General features: G+C 32.3%; 3 protein-coding genes across 3 annotated transcripts; all 3 read left to right on the top strand.

Annotated features, from left to right (window-relative positions):
• Positions 1–4157: 4157 nt before the first annotated feature.
• Bm2077 (Uncharacterized protein) lies at positions 4158–6289 on the top strand (the record flags this gene model as incomplete). Its single annotated transcript, XM_001900113.2, has 6 exons — positions 4158–4286; positions 4402–4566; positions 4716–4886; positions 5135–5350; positions 5803–5994; positions 6110–6289. 6 exons carry the CDS (start codon positions 4158–4160, stop codon positions 6287–6289), a joined length of 1053 nt encoding a protein of 350 aa, XP_001900148.1.
• A 709-nt stretch (positions 6290–6998) lies between these two features.
• Bma-hoe-1 (Uncharacterized protein) lies at positions 6999–12536 on the top strand (the record flags this gene model as incomplete). The annotated part of the gene is made up of 17 exons (XM_043078989.1): positions 6999–7095; positions 7268–7346; positions 7447–7579; positions 7717–7870; positions 8050–8161; positions 8464–8551; positions 8648–8797; positions 9250–9360; positions 9500–9751; positions 10009–10189; positions 10443–10598; positions 10830–10976; positions 11068–11197; positions 11360–11471; positions 11714–11872; positions 11992–12102; positions 12249–12536. 17 exons carry the CDS (start codon positions 6999–7001, stop codon positions 12534–12536), a joined length of 2460 nt encoding a protein of 819 aa, XP_042934923.1.
• Positions 12537–13153: 617 nt separating this feature from the next.
• Positions 13154–14198, top strand: Bm4967 (Uncharacterized protein; the record flags this gene model as incomplete). Its single annotated transcript, XM_001900115.1, has 4 exons — positions 13154–13194; positions 13391–13499; positions 13847–13944; positions 14120–14198. 4 exons carry the CDS (start codon positions 13154–13156, stop codon positions 14196–14198), a joined length of 327 nt encoding a protein of 108 aa, XP_001900150.1.
• Positions 14199–17581: the final 3383 nt, after the last annotated feature.

Below are 17581 nucleotides of genomic sequence, written 5' to 3'. Positions count from 1 at the left end.
TAACCAATCTATTGTCCAGCAGCTTGCAGGGCGGTCCTTAAATGAATCGCTGTATTTATAATTAAAATTTACAAGTAAACATTTGAATGTGATGAATCAACAATTTCTGAAATTACCATTTTCTTTTAAAGTAGTAAATACTTAAAGTAATTATTTATTGGAAAGGTTAAATCAAATGGTTGCTTGTGGTTTATTGCAAACTTTTTTCAGATATTATTTGCACAGATTCTGGTAAAACTGAGAAGTCTTTGTTCATTGCATATATGAAAAGGAATTATATTCGATGAAATGAAAAAAGAAATTGTTACTTAAAGTTGAAACCAATAATGAAGTCATTTTAAAATAGAATAAAAACTACTAAATACTTTGGTCTAAGTTCTAATAAAGTTCAATGCAAAATGATTCTGGAAATATCAAATAGTTTGTTTTCTGACTTGTCATCAACACATTTCAAAAAATTCGTTTTTCAACTTGTGATTATTAATTTTAAAAATTGTAAGTTAATGAAATAACAACTGTAACAAATTAGAAGTGAAACTTTAAAAATTATTTGGCAAAAAACTTTTCTTTGCAAAATTTTTTGAAGGCGAAAAGAAATCTCCTCTTGTGATATAAGATGCAAATTTCTACGAATAGAAGTCAGATGAGTTTTCTCAATATTTGATGTTATAAATGTGTAATCACACTATAATACCAAACTTTTTTTATTGTATTGTCGTAGGGCAATGATTTGCTAAAATGTGTGATAGACGAATGGTATCAGTGAAGAATTTGCATATTTTATGGCTTTTGAAATGAAACATGGTGATTGGAAAATCCTGTTCCTTTCTTCAAAAGCCCACTTCTCTTTTACCATTAAATTGTTCGTGTTTTCATTTATATCACGCAGGCATCAGCAATACTGGAACGCAACATCAAATTAACTTCTGCTACTATCAAATTAACGTGATATCGAGTTGTTTCCAGGACATCTCAAGTTTATAAATCTACCACGTAGACTTAGCAAAAGACTCTGAGAATAGCGTGGTTCTGTTTTTCAGTTTTGTTTATTTGCAGCATTAGAATGAGTCCCAGCTTTTGTCTCTGAACCAAATTGAATTTCCAAAATATGAGAATAGCATTCATTAGATGGATTCGGAAAAGAAAGAAATCAGACGCTGGAGTGGAGTATAACATTAGAAGTCCAGAATGAATCCGATATGGGGTTTTTGACACACCCTTCATTACGGATTGAATTTTACATAATCGCTTATAATAGATGCAGATATATTACTTTCTACACTTACTATTTAAGTAAAAATGCACTTTGAGTTAACTTTGAGTTCTACTTCTCACTCCTCAATTTCATTAGCGAAAATATTAGTAAAAAATCATTTTTTTTTTTTTTTTATTAGTATAAAATCATGTTAAAATAGTGAAAAAATATAACTAACTGTGTGCACAAAAATGCCACATTCTTTCATATTAGTAATTGAAATGTCCCAGTTAAATAGTTAAAAAAAAGAACTAAATCAGGAACAGATCAACGCTGAGTAGGTTGTGCAGAGTGAGTAACTTAGATTTTAAGCAAATGGACTGTAATCGATGTAGCTATTTAGTATTTCCTTGGTTCTCGCAGAGGTCTCATCTTAATGTTATGCAACTTGCAACATAATTTTCTTTTAATCGTTGGAAACGAAGATTTGATGATTTGGAATCATAAATCATAAGGCATTACTCTATATTATGTTAATTTGACCAAACTTGAAATAATTGCATGTATTCGCCATGCATAATAGTTGCAACGTTCGAAATAACAGCCTAGGATGAAATAGAAGGATAATTACACTTTCTAATCAAATTTGGTTCATTCCATGGAAAAAAAAATGTGCTGCAATATGGAATGTTTGACAAAGGTCAGTGAAATATCGATAGGGAATTTTATTGGATTTGACTGTCCGTTTAGCAAATGGACTATAATTATGTGCTAAAATATCAATGTCCTGACAGTGTTTGCTGCGGGACTCCAAATTATCATTCCCCAATGAGCATGTAAGTCTTTTAGGTCAACAAATCTTTTATAATTTCATAATAAATCTCAGTTTTACAAAATATTAATTACTTTACTGGTAATTTCAAAAATTTTAACTTTAAAAAAATTGTCCAGAATTCTTCGTATATCATTACTGCACTAATATAAGATCTTAGTCACACCAAGAAAGACCATTTTGAGATTACCATAATACTTATTGGATGTTAAATGGTCCTAGGGAATAATTGTTGGTTCCAATCCGACCACTCAATGTCAATTCCTGAAAAATGAAACAAGTAGTTGAATGTGAACGTTCATATCGCATGAGTATTCTAGTACAGCTTTTAAATTTTTGATGGCATTTTATTTCATAGGGAATAGAATTGTAAAATCTAGTTCGACAGAATAATTTGGATTCTATCGTTTTGCTTACCTTTCCTTTTCTTCATCATCTCTATCCCTGAAACGGTTTTTACAGTTCACCTATTTCAAATCTATTTCGATTCGTGGATGTATGGATTTGTTGTAAACATTCTAAATGGCTGTTTTCACTATTCCTCTCTAAAATTATCCATTCTAAATGTTTACAGCAACGAAATCTGTTTTGACCCTGTTGTTGAATTTTATCGATATGAGACAATCATTTGAAAGGAAAATCTCCCAAATCTAATGTGATGACGTGTGGAAATCTTCGCACTACAAATAAGTTTGAATGTGTTGAAAAGGCAATTAAATCAAACAAATGAATCATTGTGAAGAAAATAATCCTTACAAATTAAGCTTCAATAAAAACCACAAAATAAGCATTACTCGTTATTCCGGTTTGGAATTTCAACACCTACTGGTTGACATATTTATTGTTATTCTTGCAAACTGGTTTTTGTTGTAATCAACTTTTCGCTTTTGTGAATCAGTTGAATATTCCTAACCAGGATTTATGTCGTTTTCATAAATAGAGTTTCTACTTGCAGTATTCCATCAAAATAGAATTAAAAAAATCAATTTTTAAAAAATCAAAATCGTTTGAACTTCGAGAAGGGAATAATGTACTCGAATATATGATGAATACAATTTAGTCCTTTTTGTATCACCTAAGTTTCATTATTCTAATATGATTTAGTAAGTATGGCTATGATTTAATAAATTGTGGCTAGTCATAGGTAATTTAATTAGCTTGGTAAAGTTAAATTCATTTTAAAATCGGAGCCGGGACCAATTTCATCAATTAAAAAAACGAGGGACAAAAAATTCAAATCTCTAAAAATTTAATTTATCGGTTTTCCTTTGATGCATACATATCTGATAATCTTTCCCTCCTTCTTACATTGTAACCGATGGTCCGAGGTTCTAGTTTCAGCAATACGTATCGGTGTGATGTGCGCAGTTTCAGCACAACCTTCCCAATTAAAGTATTTTAGAATTACGAGTTGCTGAAATGTCAAATGCAATGAAGAGAATGTGCTAAATCGAGGATGCATATCGGGATCATATTTCTCTTCCTATTGTAAAGTTTAAAAGAGCTACAAAATTGTTTAATCCTCTGATTTTACAATCAATCACTCGATGAAAGGGAAATTTTAGGCATGAAAGATTTTAACAATTCAAACTGAAAAGAATACTTTTTGACGGGAAAGAATAAAAAGCACAAAATGTAACATATCGCAGTAAAAACCATAATGTATTTTCAAAAATCAAAGATTACCGATATTTTTAATCACAAAAAAGATAAAACTGAAAAAATAGAAATATGACAAAGTGGGAAATAGAAATTATGAAATATTTGAGATGATCAATTCAAATTTTCAAATTAAGTTTATTAATAACAGTAGAATCACTGGCAGTAATCACTGTAATTATTATCAAAGCGAGCTGAATATTAAGGCAAAATATTCCTAATAGTAGTTATTCAAATTCCTAAAGATTTTTAGTAATAAAATTTAAGCACTGAATTTACAAAAATTGGTATGAAAGTCTGATATTAGATTTAGCAATCCATTGTTAATTTATTCAGTTGCAAGAAGACGGTAAGTCTGGAGTGTAACGAATCCATAGCAATATTAATTAGAAAGTATTGCATACATACCATTTCATCCTTTCAAACCATTGATTTTAAAAGGAAAAAGTTTATGAAGGCCGTTGGAATTAGATGGGAGAATTAGTACAACTTGAAATTGGAAGCATTGTGGAAGGATGGAAGATTGATGGGAAACTTGGAGAAGGTGCTTTTGGTGCTGTATACGTTTGTTCCAAGGATAACAAAAAATATGCACTTAAGGTATTTGCTTTTTTATACAGGATCAATTAAGATTTTGAATAGCTGTTTTGTAAACATTTTGATTAATTCAAATTAAAAAGCCATTTAGAAGAAAATTAATCTTAACAACATTTAGGTAGAAAGTGTCCATGAAAAAGTTGGCTTCTTGAAAATGGAGCTAACGGTGCTGAGTAAATTGAAGGAGCAAGATCGCCTACGACATTTTTGTACCATTGAGGACAAAGGCAGACACAAAGATTTTTTCTACATTGTTATGACTATGGTTGGAAAATCCCTCCAGGTCAACGGTTTATTTTAAATTGCTGATTAAGCGGACAAAGATGAAAGCTTTTAGCAATTGCGTAATGAAAAATCGACATACGTAATAATATGTATTATAAAACAACAGATACAGTAAAATTAATTCTAACAACACCTGAAATAATGCAGGAATTGCGACTAGAAGCTCAAAACAAGAAATTTTCATTGGGTACAGCCATCAGTGTTGGCATTAAGTGTTTGGAAGCACTGGAAGATTTGCATAACATTGGCTATTTGCATCGCGATGTCAAGCCAGGCAATTTCGCCATCGGTAGACCCGAAGTCAAAGAACTAAGAAACGTATTGCTTTCTAAAAATTTCTCAACTCTTGAGATTTATAATATATATCAGAAAATAACAATTCAAGGAAGCTGTGATACTGAGAAAGATTCAGTAATCCTGGATACTTCATAATTTATTAGCTTTTTGCATCTTTGCTAGAGAAAGAATACGATTGTTGTACAATATTGCCAATGATAGAACACCTCATTCGTATCTCATCCTCAGAATTTAAGATTATTGATTGATTCAGACAAAAAATGCTCCAGGTATATGTCCTTGATTTTGGTATGGCTCGACTGTATATCCATGAAGATGGCACGATGAGAAATCCTCGCGCACTAACTGGATTTCGGGGTACTGTAAAGTATGCTCCGTTATCGGCTCATATATTACGTGAACTGTGTCGGAAAGATGATGTAGAATCATGGTTGTATATGGTGGTCGAGCTCACCAATGGGAAGCTACCTTGGAGGAATATGACGGTGATAATTGAATAGTTTTATGTAGTAATAAATCCTGCTTAATTAAGTTATTAGGGAGCAGTGAATGATTTCTGAAGACCTGGAAGCTTATAGGTTATAGGTGGCAAACACCGTTAAAAATCTTCAGTAAAATAAGGGTTCGATCAAATAAAAAAGAAATTCATTAAAATAATAATCGGAAATAACAATTCTTCATATGAAAGTAAAAATAGGTGGAGTGCTAATTTCTAAGAATACTAGAAATACTTGGAGGCTGAGAAAAGACAGTAGTTGAAATCAGTACTGCTGCAAGCATTTCACATGGTGGAAAGAAACTTCGTCATAGTTCATTTCTAGCGATGAAACAAGTGCTACAGTTTCAAATCCTTCACCCGTGAAACATTTTGCGCACGAAGTAGTTAATGAGCAGATTGTGAGGAATAAATAAACAAGCGACTGTTTATCAATTTTAGGAAATCAACGCCATCGGCGTATCCAAAAAGCAGTGTCGCAAAGACAAAGGCATAAAAAAATTGTTCGGCGGTTGTCCAAGAAAATACATTGAGATACTCCAAATATGCGATAAGACGAAATTTTTCGATACACCCGATTATGACAAGATTTATAGTTTGATGCGTAATGCTATTCAGGATACTAGGAGTCAGGTTCGACGAATTTATTATCTTGAGTTGAATTTGAGCGATGAGATTCCTTCGAAAAAACAAGTGTAAAACTTTTGAGCCCGAGTAAGATTTAAACTTATACTTCTATCTATTTCAGGAATATCCATATGATTGGGAAAAACCAACTCCAGTCATGGAAAGCGATGAACATGGAGCAGACCTTTTAAGTCAATACAAGAGTACTGTTATGGGTGCACCGACAGCTGCACAATCTCCGCCAAGAAAGGAAGTGGTTGATAAAGCAGATAAAGAAATAAACGTAGAACCAAAGGCTTAATAATACATGCCACAGTTCTGATTGTGATATGATAACTACCAGAAAATAAGTTCTAGAAAATGATTTCCTTGTATAAATCTAATTTAAGCAAAAATAAATGAATCTTAAACGAATCAGCATGATATCTGTACAAAAGAATGGATAAGAATGAGCAGGTGCGATTTGTGAAGGGAAAAAGGAAATAATTCCTTTCAAATCTTGATGGTGTATTGAAGGAATATTCATGCAAAACAGCAAAGATTAAGACCTCTCCAGTCATGAAATCACGATTCTTCTTGAAATGAAAATATGGTGATATTGCTGAGACTGCAGTTTGCATACCGGTAACAGTGAGATATAACGGACAGCGATTTTGTCTCTTTTCTCGCCTCTACTAGTGCTTTCTTTCTATTGTTTGGACGCTAATTTGTTTGTTGGTTGCATTTATGGGTGGAATAAGGCATCTGTGATCATTCATTGTGATAATTTGATTCGTTGTGAAGTTATTCCAGTGATTTTTGGAGACTATTATAATAGGTACATTTCTATTTCCAGGCTTAGTTCTTCGATTTTACTATCTTTGAATTCAGTGCTGCATCCCTCAGGTATTAATAATCAAAGTTTACTGAAGTAAAAGGTGTTTTCGTTTGATTTAATGTCGAACTTTCCTCTTTAGAAATAAAATCTCAGTTTCAGTTGGAAGTATTTGGTTGACATCTTCCACCGATGAATGTTAGCTGGACGAACCATTTTCTTGTTGGAAAAAACAATTTCTTTCCGACTTCTCAGCTACGATATCCTGTTATTTCAAAAGAAATACCTTTCAGGTCTTTTGTCCACTGAACATTAATGAATAGTTGCGGATTAAAATTTTTCACTGAAAGCCAAGCTGAATATAGATCAAGAATACTAAATATTTAGGAAAGGATTTCAAAGGCTGTAAGGTGAAAAACTTACTTAGTATATCCCGCTTCAAAATTATGTATATATTGCTTCCAGCTAAAAAAGAACGGGATACTGAAGAAATTATTCAAGCGCTGAATCGACGAATCAGCGAATACAGGAAATATCTTTCCAGGTATTCATGAAGAAGTATTTTGTGACATAGGTAACTGACTGCATCTAACTCTATTGGGAATAGATTTCTCAATATTCTTATAACTGTCATGGTTTTCTAGACATAGTAACAGCACCTATCTTAGTAAAAAAGCATTGGCCTCTGTGGAAATCTTAACTCAAGAACTGGCCGACATACAACAAATGAACAAAGCAAAAGTAACTCCAGCAATTCCATCTAGTGTATCAATCGAGGTTTGTTTCCTAGAAAGTCGAGAATCTGAATAACTAATAGCTTATAAGCGGGACAACAGGGACAGCGCAGAATTGTAGAGAATTCTATTTACAGTGTTTTTAACTGCAGTAAAACGTTTTGTTAAATTTTGTTGCAGATTATAAGCAATGGCACAGCTCACCTTAGGCCATGTGTCGTTATCCATACTAATTACAAGGATTATTTGTTTAACTGTCCAGAAGGCACTTCACGATTCCTGGCTGCAAATCGCTTGAAAGCTATCAATCTTACTGATATTTTCTTTACACGAGGTAATTTACCTGGAATTTCTAGTAAACTAGTTTAGCTTTAGCTTAGCTTAGATGTTCCGAAAAATTTTTAATCTGTTCACATTATGTGGGAGCTTCAGTCGGTATGCTGCATCAAATTTAAGTAGTCTAACTAAAGTACATTTGAACTGGCATTAATAATTTTCACGCAAATTTTTGAGATACTTGGGAACATTTTGCCGGTGTATCAGGATTGCTCAAAACACCAGTGGCTTCATCGTCATCTAAACTAGAGCGAATTATCAGGCTACATGGTTCTCATAACAAGATGAAGTATTTTGAGTCCCAAAATGATTATACCGATGCTGATTTCCCGTCATCTGTGACTACTAAAGTATCATTTTTTTAAATGATTTATTCGATTTGAAGCCTTACCGTTGTTGGAATTAGAACAGTTCTCATAGTGGGATTACTTATTCTATAACAATGAGGAAAAAGATTTGAGATTCATAATCATTTGTTATATAACTTTTTTGACTCTGTATGGATTGCATTCAATATTTTCTCGTTTATTGAAGAATTTATTGACCTTTAAATGAATAATTCGACTTGCATGTGGAAGAGCGTCCCCTTAGCTGCGGTTTCTACTCAGACGATGCACTGACCGTACATTTTATACCAGTGTCAACATTTTCTACTCCTCAGCGATCAATGCAAGAAAAGGTTTGCATTGAGACAAATTACGCTTAGAAATGAGGTGAATAATTTTGTGCTGAACAATAATAATAATACCCCAAAAAAATTGAGAATTTTTTTGAGTTGGATATAGCTTTTTTGGTTGAACTGAAGCCACCACAAAGGTCCTTGGATATCCAAAAAATCAAGAAGCTAAAAATCCCTAGTGGTCCTCATATGAAGCAGCTAAAAGATGGGGAAAATATAACGTTATCCGATGGGCGTTTTGTTAAAGTTTGTTTTTTGATCTTTTTTATTCTATTATAAAAATTCCAGTCTTTTGTAACGAAACAGTAAACATATTTATGAGATAGGATTATTTTTTAAAAAATGCTTTTTCCAAATTTGCATGTGCAGTGTAAAAAGTAAACAAGTGAATTTTTTAAAGTAAATGTAGAATGAGAATTGAGATGCTGAGAATCTGAGACATGATCTAGATCCATTATTGTTACGAAGCTTTTGTTAATTCAGTTATCTTCTAATATGGTTTTTTTTTTGAAAAAAAGATTTTTGTTTGATAAGCGTTTTGTATGAGATGTTATTAGCAGTTTACTCTTACTGCCACAATACTTTTAATTTAGTGAGATATCAGAAATATTAAGAGAATCAGAAACAAAATATGAATTGAAACTGGAAATTTGATCATTAACAATATAGAATGACAAATTAATGAGGTCTTACTACAGGCAGAAGAAGTCTTAAGCGATTTAAAGGCTAAACCACTATATGCTTGCCTTATTGTTGAGTGCAGTGATCTAAAAAAGCTTCAGTCATTGCAAAATAATACTTTACTTCGAGTAAGTTTTTTAGATTTTTGGCTCATCGAATTTCTACTTATCTTTTATTTTGTTAGTCTTTTATTTATTGTTTCATAATGCTTTTAATGTATTTACGTGATTTTGCTTTTTCTGTATTTTTCAATAATTATTTTTGCAGGGCTATAACAACCGAGACAGAAGTCTACGGTATGTCGTTCATTTCACTAAAAATTCAGTGCTGAATAATGATGAATACAAATCTTGGATGGCTTCATTTGGACATAGCGTGGAGCATATCATTGTGAATGGCAGCGGTCCATGCTTGCCTCACATGGAAGCAGTTTATCGTATCAATGTTATCTTGAATCATATTTGTCCAAAGTTATTTCCTCTTCTATATCCAAAAGGATTCAATGGTATTATACAACAGGTAAGTGATTGTAAGAATGTCAAAGTATTTTTTTGATGTTTGTGTGATACATTTTTTGTCCTTTCTTGTAGAAAATTTCCAGTGAAATCATAGAAGGCCTTTGAATTTAGAAATTCTTAATGTTTATTCATCATTTCTGCTAGAAGTGCCCTACCGGCACTTTGAAAAAAAAAAAGTAAATGACGTGTATCTTTTTATTTTCTCCATTTCAGAATTGTTAGTGTCTTCGATTTCCAAATTATATCTTAAACTTGTAGGATGATGATTGCGAAAAGAGCGGCAACTGTCTCTATGTTAGGCCATTTCAGCGGTATTTTTTGCGCAGGCCTGTCAATTTAGATTTAGCACCGCCCAATGTATCGTTAGTCCTTACTGATTTGTTGCTGCAACTCAAAGAAGACTCGGCAACTTCTGAATCTATTAATTTATTCAGGCGCAGTAGGTTATCATTTGCTTGATTTTTTAGTTTTTTTTATTTTTTTAAAAATTTGTTTATCTTTATTTAATGGAATGTCAGATGTAGGCGGATGGTTATGCACTTTTTTATTACGAATGTAGCATTATTCATACGTGTGAGCACAATTTGCTTTAAAAGCTTCCAAAGTTAACTGCTTGTATTTTGGTGGAATAATTTTCTTCTAAAAATCTGAATGGCCAATAGTTAAGCACAACACAAATTTAAATTTCTTAGCATCAAATCTGCTAGCAAACGAGGACAATTGGCCTAGGATTTGTTTTCTTGGCACATCATCAGCCGTGCCTACAAATTTCCGTAATGTCAGTGCATATTTTCTTCAGTTTAACGAGAATTTTTGTATATTCGTTGACTGTGGCGAAGGATCATATGGTTAGTTTTTAATTATTTCTTTGGTAGCGAAACCCAATGCTATGTGATTAAAAATTTTTTACAGTTTGAGATTTAACTCTGCCTATTACATGTTATTGTACCATACGAATTCCGGATTATTTTCTCATTTTCTGATAATTTCATCTGCGATTGAATATTGAAGTAGTAAGCAGCTGACTATAGAAGTTTCAAAATTCTATTCGAATGAAGTGTTAAACTGTACGCTTCCAGGTCAGTTACGCACTTTATTCGGTGATGTAGCTTGTGAAGATTTGTTACTGAAATTAAGTGCAGTTTTCATTACACATGGTCATCAGGATCACTACCATGGAATTTTCACTATTGTTCAGTGTCGAAAAGAATTGTTTATGAAAAGAGGTGCACCTTATGTTTGACTTCTTAAATATTAATGCTTATTTTTATTGTTTGGAATGTCTTGTAAATTTTCTGTTGTATTGGTAATTCGTAGGCATGACTTACAAGCCGTTAATTGTGGCTGGTGGGAACCACGTTTTGAAAGTTTTCCGTGATGTTGATCGTAGCTTTGGTAATTATACGCGGGATATGCATATTGTGAACATCTCTAAAATATTGTGGACGTAAGTTTTAATACAAAGTTCATAGTGAAAGACATTTGTTTTGAAATGCAAATTTAAAATTTTTGGAATGTATGGAGAAGAAGAAGATCAGATTGTTGTAAAAAATTTGTTAGATGAAATTGCTTAACGTATTTTCTACTGAATTATTAATTTGATTTGCAGACTTTCTCAACAGAAAGGAGGTCCGATAGAGGCAGTCGATTTGACTGGTGAAATACCTCCTGAAATTATAGATATAGAAAAACTTGGATTTAAAAGTGTTATTGCGGTTAAGGTGATTTTTTGGTTGTTTTTATATTTCTGGCTTCCAAGCAATCCGTTTGTCAAGCTTTTCATCTTTACATTCATCAGTTGTGAAAAACTTCTGTTATTCATCACATACATCAGTGATGAATGGATCATCGAAGACGTATGTGTGATGAATAATAGAAATTTTTGAATGAATTGTTGTGTTTTTTGTGACTTTCATTCATTTTATAAATGTCCAAAATTTAACGGAAATACTTATCATTTCAGGTGAATCATGCAAGAACTGCTGTTGGTTATATATTTACAGATCTAAAAAACCAAAAATTTGTTTTTTCCGGTGACACAATGCCTTGTGAGCAGCTTGTAAATCATGGAAAAGATGCACTAGTTCTTGTTCATGAATCAACTTTTGGGGATGATGAAGAGGTTGTTTTTCATTTTGATAATCAAAGCACCTTGTAGAAGGAGCTTAGAATTGGTTTTGTCTTTCCATCGTTCTTTATGTTAATTTCAAGACTTGAATTTGTAATTATTCTTAGATTCAGGCACATGCTCTATATAAGAAACACAGTACAATGAAGCAAGCTTTCGATGTTGCTGCACGGATGGGTGCAAAGAATTTGGTACTAACACATTTTAGTGCGAAATATCCGAAGGTTTGCGTTATCCATTTCTCCCTGTGAAACTGCAAAAAAACTGAATGAAAACTTGCGAAAATCAAAAAATTCAAACTAAATATTAGTGAATTCTAAAAAACCGCACTGAAAAAAAATCACAAACTAATAATTATGCCGAATTTTAGGTACCACCATTACCAGATTATATCGAAAAAGCGGGCAATGTAACTATCGCGATGGATAATATGATTGTTACACCAAGCGACTTGAAACTCTCAGCAAAACTTATCCCGGTATTACGAGCAGTTTTCTCGAAAGAAATTATCGAAATAATGCAGCGGTCTTTGAAAAGACATGTTCAAGAAGACACACTTGCACGAAAATTTGTTGATACCCTTGGCTGTACGGCACAAAAGAAAAAACCATCCGAAAATTTATCTTTTTCGGATGCCGTTCCCTCAATAACTTCGTGATATTTGATGAAGTAAACTTTTTTGATTTTTAGTCAAGAAACTCATATAATCGTATGATTGAAGTATCTTCGCCATCAAAAGTTATTACCCGGAAATGCAATTTGGGGTCATTTGTATTCTACTGAAAGTTTTACGAAAAGCATGTCAGTTCCATTTGGCTAAGTGCTTATTTGGTTTTGCTGTTTTATGTTGTTTCATTAATCTGAATTGCATTTTGTCAAAAATTTGGTAACATCTTGTTTGTTTCTTAATTTAAAATAGCTCGTTTACATTGTATTGCCTCTTTAAATTTTTAGATTTTAAAGTGTCTTTCGTTAAATTGAAAAATAAACAGTAAAAATGTACGGTTATCTTGTCATTACAAACTTTTAAAATGGCATTCTCCACGGTAAATTGAAGTATATTATCATAAAAGAAATATTTAGCGATTGTGGTCCGATGTTCTGCTCGTAGAATTCAAAGATTTTGAATGGAGGGTTTGAGGGTTGGGGTGTTAATTTTAATCTTAACAGTTTCACGAAATCATTTCCGCTTCATTATGTCGCATGGAATGATTCGTAATAAAAAATAAGAACTTCAGGTTCGTTGTTATTGACTATTCTCTCACTAGAATAAACATGCAGAACGGCGATGTGAAAAGGCCTACCAGGATAGTAAGGTAAAGTTACTACCAATTTGTTCGGTTCTGTGTAGCAATTAGTTCCAGTATTAACGACTCCGAGTTTTACAATCTTTGTATTAAAAACAATTGGTCACACCTAACCGTAGGAGACAAGAAATCAGTTTTATGGTGTGAATATGGTTTATGGACTTTGATTTGAATTTCAGGAAAGTTTTCCTTTCACTTTTTCTAGATATAAACCTGTGGATCCGCAGTCATCTCTTTCGCTGACAGATGACCCAATCCCTGAATATATGAATGTGTTAGGAATGGTTTTTAGTATGTGTGGATTAATGATGAGAGTATGTTTTTCATTTCTTGTTAATTTGTTTTAAAGTTTTCGGTGTTATGACCTCTCTGAAATACCGAAGTTATCTAAATGATTCAATAACGCAACGTTTGTAGTAATCAGAATATTGATTTTTCATGAAACACTCAAATGTAGGGTTTGCGCTAATGTTTTTGCGAAGAAGAGTTATGACGTTCCGTTGCACTAAATGAGAGAATGAAGTAAATAATCATTATTTTTTAGCTAAGAAGGTTGTGTTTTAATGAGAAAACTTTATCTGGAAGACTACTTATGTGGGGTTGGTAGAATAGAAACAGAAAAGTTTGATTTTTTATCTATTCCAATTTAATCTTTTATCAGATGAAATGGTGCGCATGGGTCGCCCTTCTATGTTCTTGTGTTAGTTTTGCGAATGCAAGAACAAGCGATGATGCAAAACAAATTGTTAGCAGTTTCATGTAAGTTCTTTTATAATACGTAATCGAGATTCATATAGACAAAAGCACAGTCAATAATTTTTAGCTAACTTGATCCTACATAATTTGCTTCAGCTTTGCAGAGCTTATATACTTTGCTTTGTTAGTCTATTTGCAGTTGGTCTTGATAAACAGCTGAGAATACCAGGTTTTTCAGGCTCTCAATTTCCGCTGTTGTTATGAGTTATTTGCAAAATCCGCAACCAATAATACCGCCATGGGCCAACTTATTGTAGCAGTAACGGCTCAGTAATGTAGAATCAGTGCTGAAGACGTGAATGAGTCTTATTTGGCGCCATTTATATTTTATTGTTATTTCTGATACAATATCTCCCCAACTTCATAAACTTGAGACTTTATATTACTGGAATATATACTTGTAAGAAAAATATTGAATCAATGTAGGAGCAAATTACAATCAGTTTTGGAGCAGTTTGCAGGTGATGGGTTTTTAATTATAGTGTCAGTTTAATACATTGAAGTCTTATTCTGTTATTTGAGATGTACTATATCCAAAATAACTAAAAAACATTACTAAAGAGCAAAAAAGCCTTATTCGAATTCAAAGATCTGAGGAAATAAATGTGCGCTGTGAATAGATATTGGAGTGAATCTTAAAAATTTAGATGAGGAGGTCACTCACATTGAATAAATGGATTTGTTACAACGTATTCTTTTTCATATGATGTCCATAAGATAAATTATGGGAGCATTTGTCACACAGGCTGATGAAGTGATCAATTTCTCCTTTCACAGCAGTATAGATTTAGAGGCAAGTTAATTGTACAGTATTACTTACCGTCATTTGGAAATGAATTATTTCTCATGGGTAACAAATGGGTGTTGATGAACAAAGTCACATATAACTGTACCGAAATAGAAAAGAGAAAATTCTTCCACCGATACTATGGATGGAAAGAATTCAAAACACGATTGCCAACTATTTTCCAAGAGACATGCTTGAACTGGATATATCCGAAGCAGAATGCACAATGAAGTTCATGAAGAATTTATAGCTCACATATCCGTGCAGTGGCTCCTACGCATGCAACAAGTTAGTGATAAAGTGAAGTAGACGTGAAAAAAGCACAACAGAAATGGATTTAAGACACGGGTAAAGACCATTATTACTGTTGCCAAAAATGAAATGGAAAGTAGGCCAGTTTCTTGTTCATTTCCTTCAAAAATGATGTGCATATGGAAAAATTATACTTCAAAAGACTTAAAATTCAAAATGGTCGTAGAATTCGATAAGATGATCTTTTAGGTGTGTGGGTATCCATCACTTATCCACACAGATCAACGTTTGAAAGAGGGATGAAAAATGTGTAACAATTTTTTCAGATAAAAAACAGGAGAAAACCTACAGCAGAACTGCAATCAATCAAATCTTACGTTAATCATTCCCAGCTTTTAGAATAGAAACTTTGATATTGTAAGGTACATAATGTGATTTTCCACATTATTTTGGACTTTTAATGAGGCAAAGTACACTGAAGTACACTGGTTTACAGTCTATTCAAACAAAGAAAAAAAAGTCATAAGTGAGCATAACAACAAAATAATGGTAATAACCTCCTGCAGAAATGAATCTCATAATGAATTCATCCAGTGAACTTTCCTATGTTCATACTTCTTATTTTCTTCATCATTGAACATTATTGCATTTATCATCCCATATGCCACCTTTCTTCCTGCTTTTTTAGCTCTTCTCCCTTCTGCATTTCACTAGAAAAAACGAGATCTGTCTTTTGCTTGAGTTATATCAACACGCATTCGTTGTTGTTCGATCCGATGCTCGAAATTTAATTTTTCCACAAATATATCCTCTTAAACTCACTTAAATACTTCATTGTCCAGAGAGATTCTCGAGCAATACTTCGTCGTTCTCCACTGACCGCTGTGTAATGATACAGCTACTCGTTTTGTCAGATTTATTAATAAAAACTCAAACCAACCTTCCACAAATCTTTTTGCTCGTTTATCTTTTGTGAAAGTACTTAAAATGAAATGACATTTCCATAAGTGGATAATTAAGTATTAAAGAGCGAGACTAACATGCTATAAACATACCCAATTCCTTCAAATAACCTGGTTATTTTACCAATAAATATTTGCTTCCTATAAATCAACTGAATACCAGGCACCAGTTCTGGATCTATTTTTACTTTTTCGCCTACTACTATATATGGAAAATGTCTGACACAATACAGAAAATGGCATTTCAATTCACTTTTTGCAAAGACAAGGCTTAATCAACATTCTAATAATAATCAAAAGAAAGCAACTCACAAACCCCCAATAGATTCTAAATCAGTATTGTAAAACAGCGCTTGTCGAAAAAACCAAAATATAAAATGTCAAAATAATTTTGTATTAACTCCATAAGACAAGAATTTGTAGACAGGACTCTGAATATTCCTTTCACAGATAAAAACTGCTCTTTGTATCTGAACTCTCAATTGTGACTAAACTCATGTAGAATTGTAACTTCTGAAATGTTACAATCTACTAAAAAAGCATACAATGCTTCATATATTTTGTTGTTAAGATCTTCCAATTTGACAACCAAACTTGGATTCGATTATTAAAGACTCTAAGCTTTCTGTTCAATTAGTTTCCATCGTTATAAAATATATTTATTATACTTAAAAATTATCTACTTGCAATGTCGAAATACTTTCGATCTGACATTCTTATAAGTAATTGAAGCATAATGTTATAGACCAATTCCCACCGACAGCTCTATACCCACCTCAATCATTCACTTCGTTATAAGCCAACCCTATCATGTTATGTAAGAAATTAAAATCATTGCCCTGGCTTAGTTTTGGATGCTGCAAATTCAATTCGGTTTGTTTCGGCACTGACTCATCCACACCATCACTTCAACAAACGGTGCTGCAGAAAGAGCAGGAATAATATTGCTGAAGCGAAATTACAATTTAGACAATATTAGCAATTTGTTGGTATAATTTAGTATCCACTTTGTTGATCTCATCCTTATGTAAGTGTAATATCGTACGATCATTTAATTAATAATGATTAGTACTAACAGTAATTAATATTAATAAATAATAAATAATGAATAATAATAATTATAATAATTAATAATAGATATATTAATAATAATAATTAATATTAATAATAATAATTAATAATAGAATAATTGATAATAATAATAATATAAATAGAATTAATAATAATAATAATAACCAATAATTAATAATTACTACTACTACTACTAATAATAATAATAGTAATAATAATGTAAATCCAGTTTAATGAAGACTAACTTTTGAGTGTTGAAATTTTACTTGCAATAGATTAACGGAATCCTACTAAATCAGTTAAATTTCAGGAGAATTTTCACTCGAGCGGATGAATTTTTAAACTTAGTAAGGGAATAAATCATAATTAAATTAACCCTGAAAACTAATATTTTCGTTCTGAACAGAAAGAAACATGGTGGGTACTTTCATTGGTATTTTCATTACAATAAGGCACAAAAACATTGAGAAGTAATTAAATCTACAAAGATAGACAAGAGAACTGGTAAAAAGAAAGCAACATATGCGTAGTAAAAATACACGAAAAATTTTGTGCTTGGAAATGTGTG

The sequence above is a fragment of the Brugia malayi genome (assembly GCF_000002995.4).
Source record: "Brugia malayi strain FR3 genome assembly, contig: Bm_v4_Chr2_contig_001, whole genome shotgun sequence".
Lineage (NCBI taxonomy): Eukaryota > Metazoa > Nematoda > Chromadorea > Rhabditida > Onchocercidae > Brugia > Brugia malayi.
Note: the sequence above shows the minus strand (reverse complement) of the source record. Positions and strands in the feature narration are given on the sequence as shown.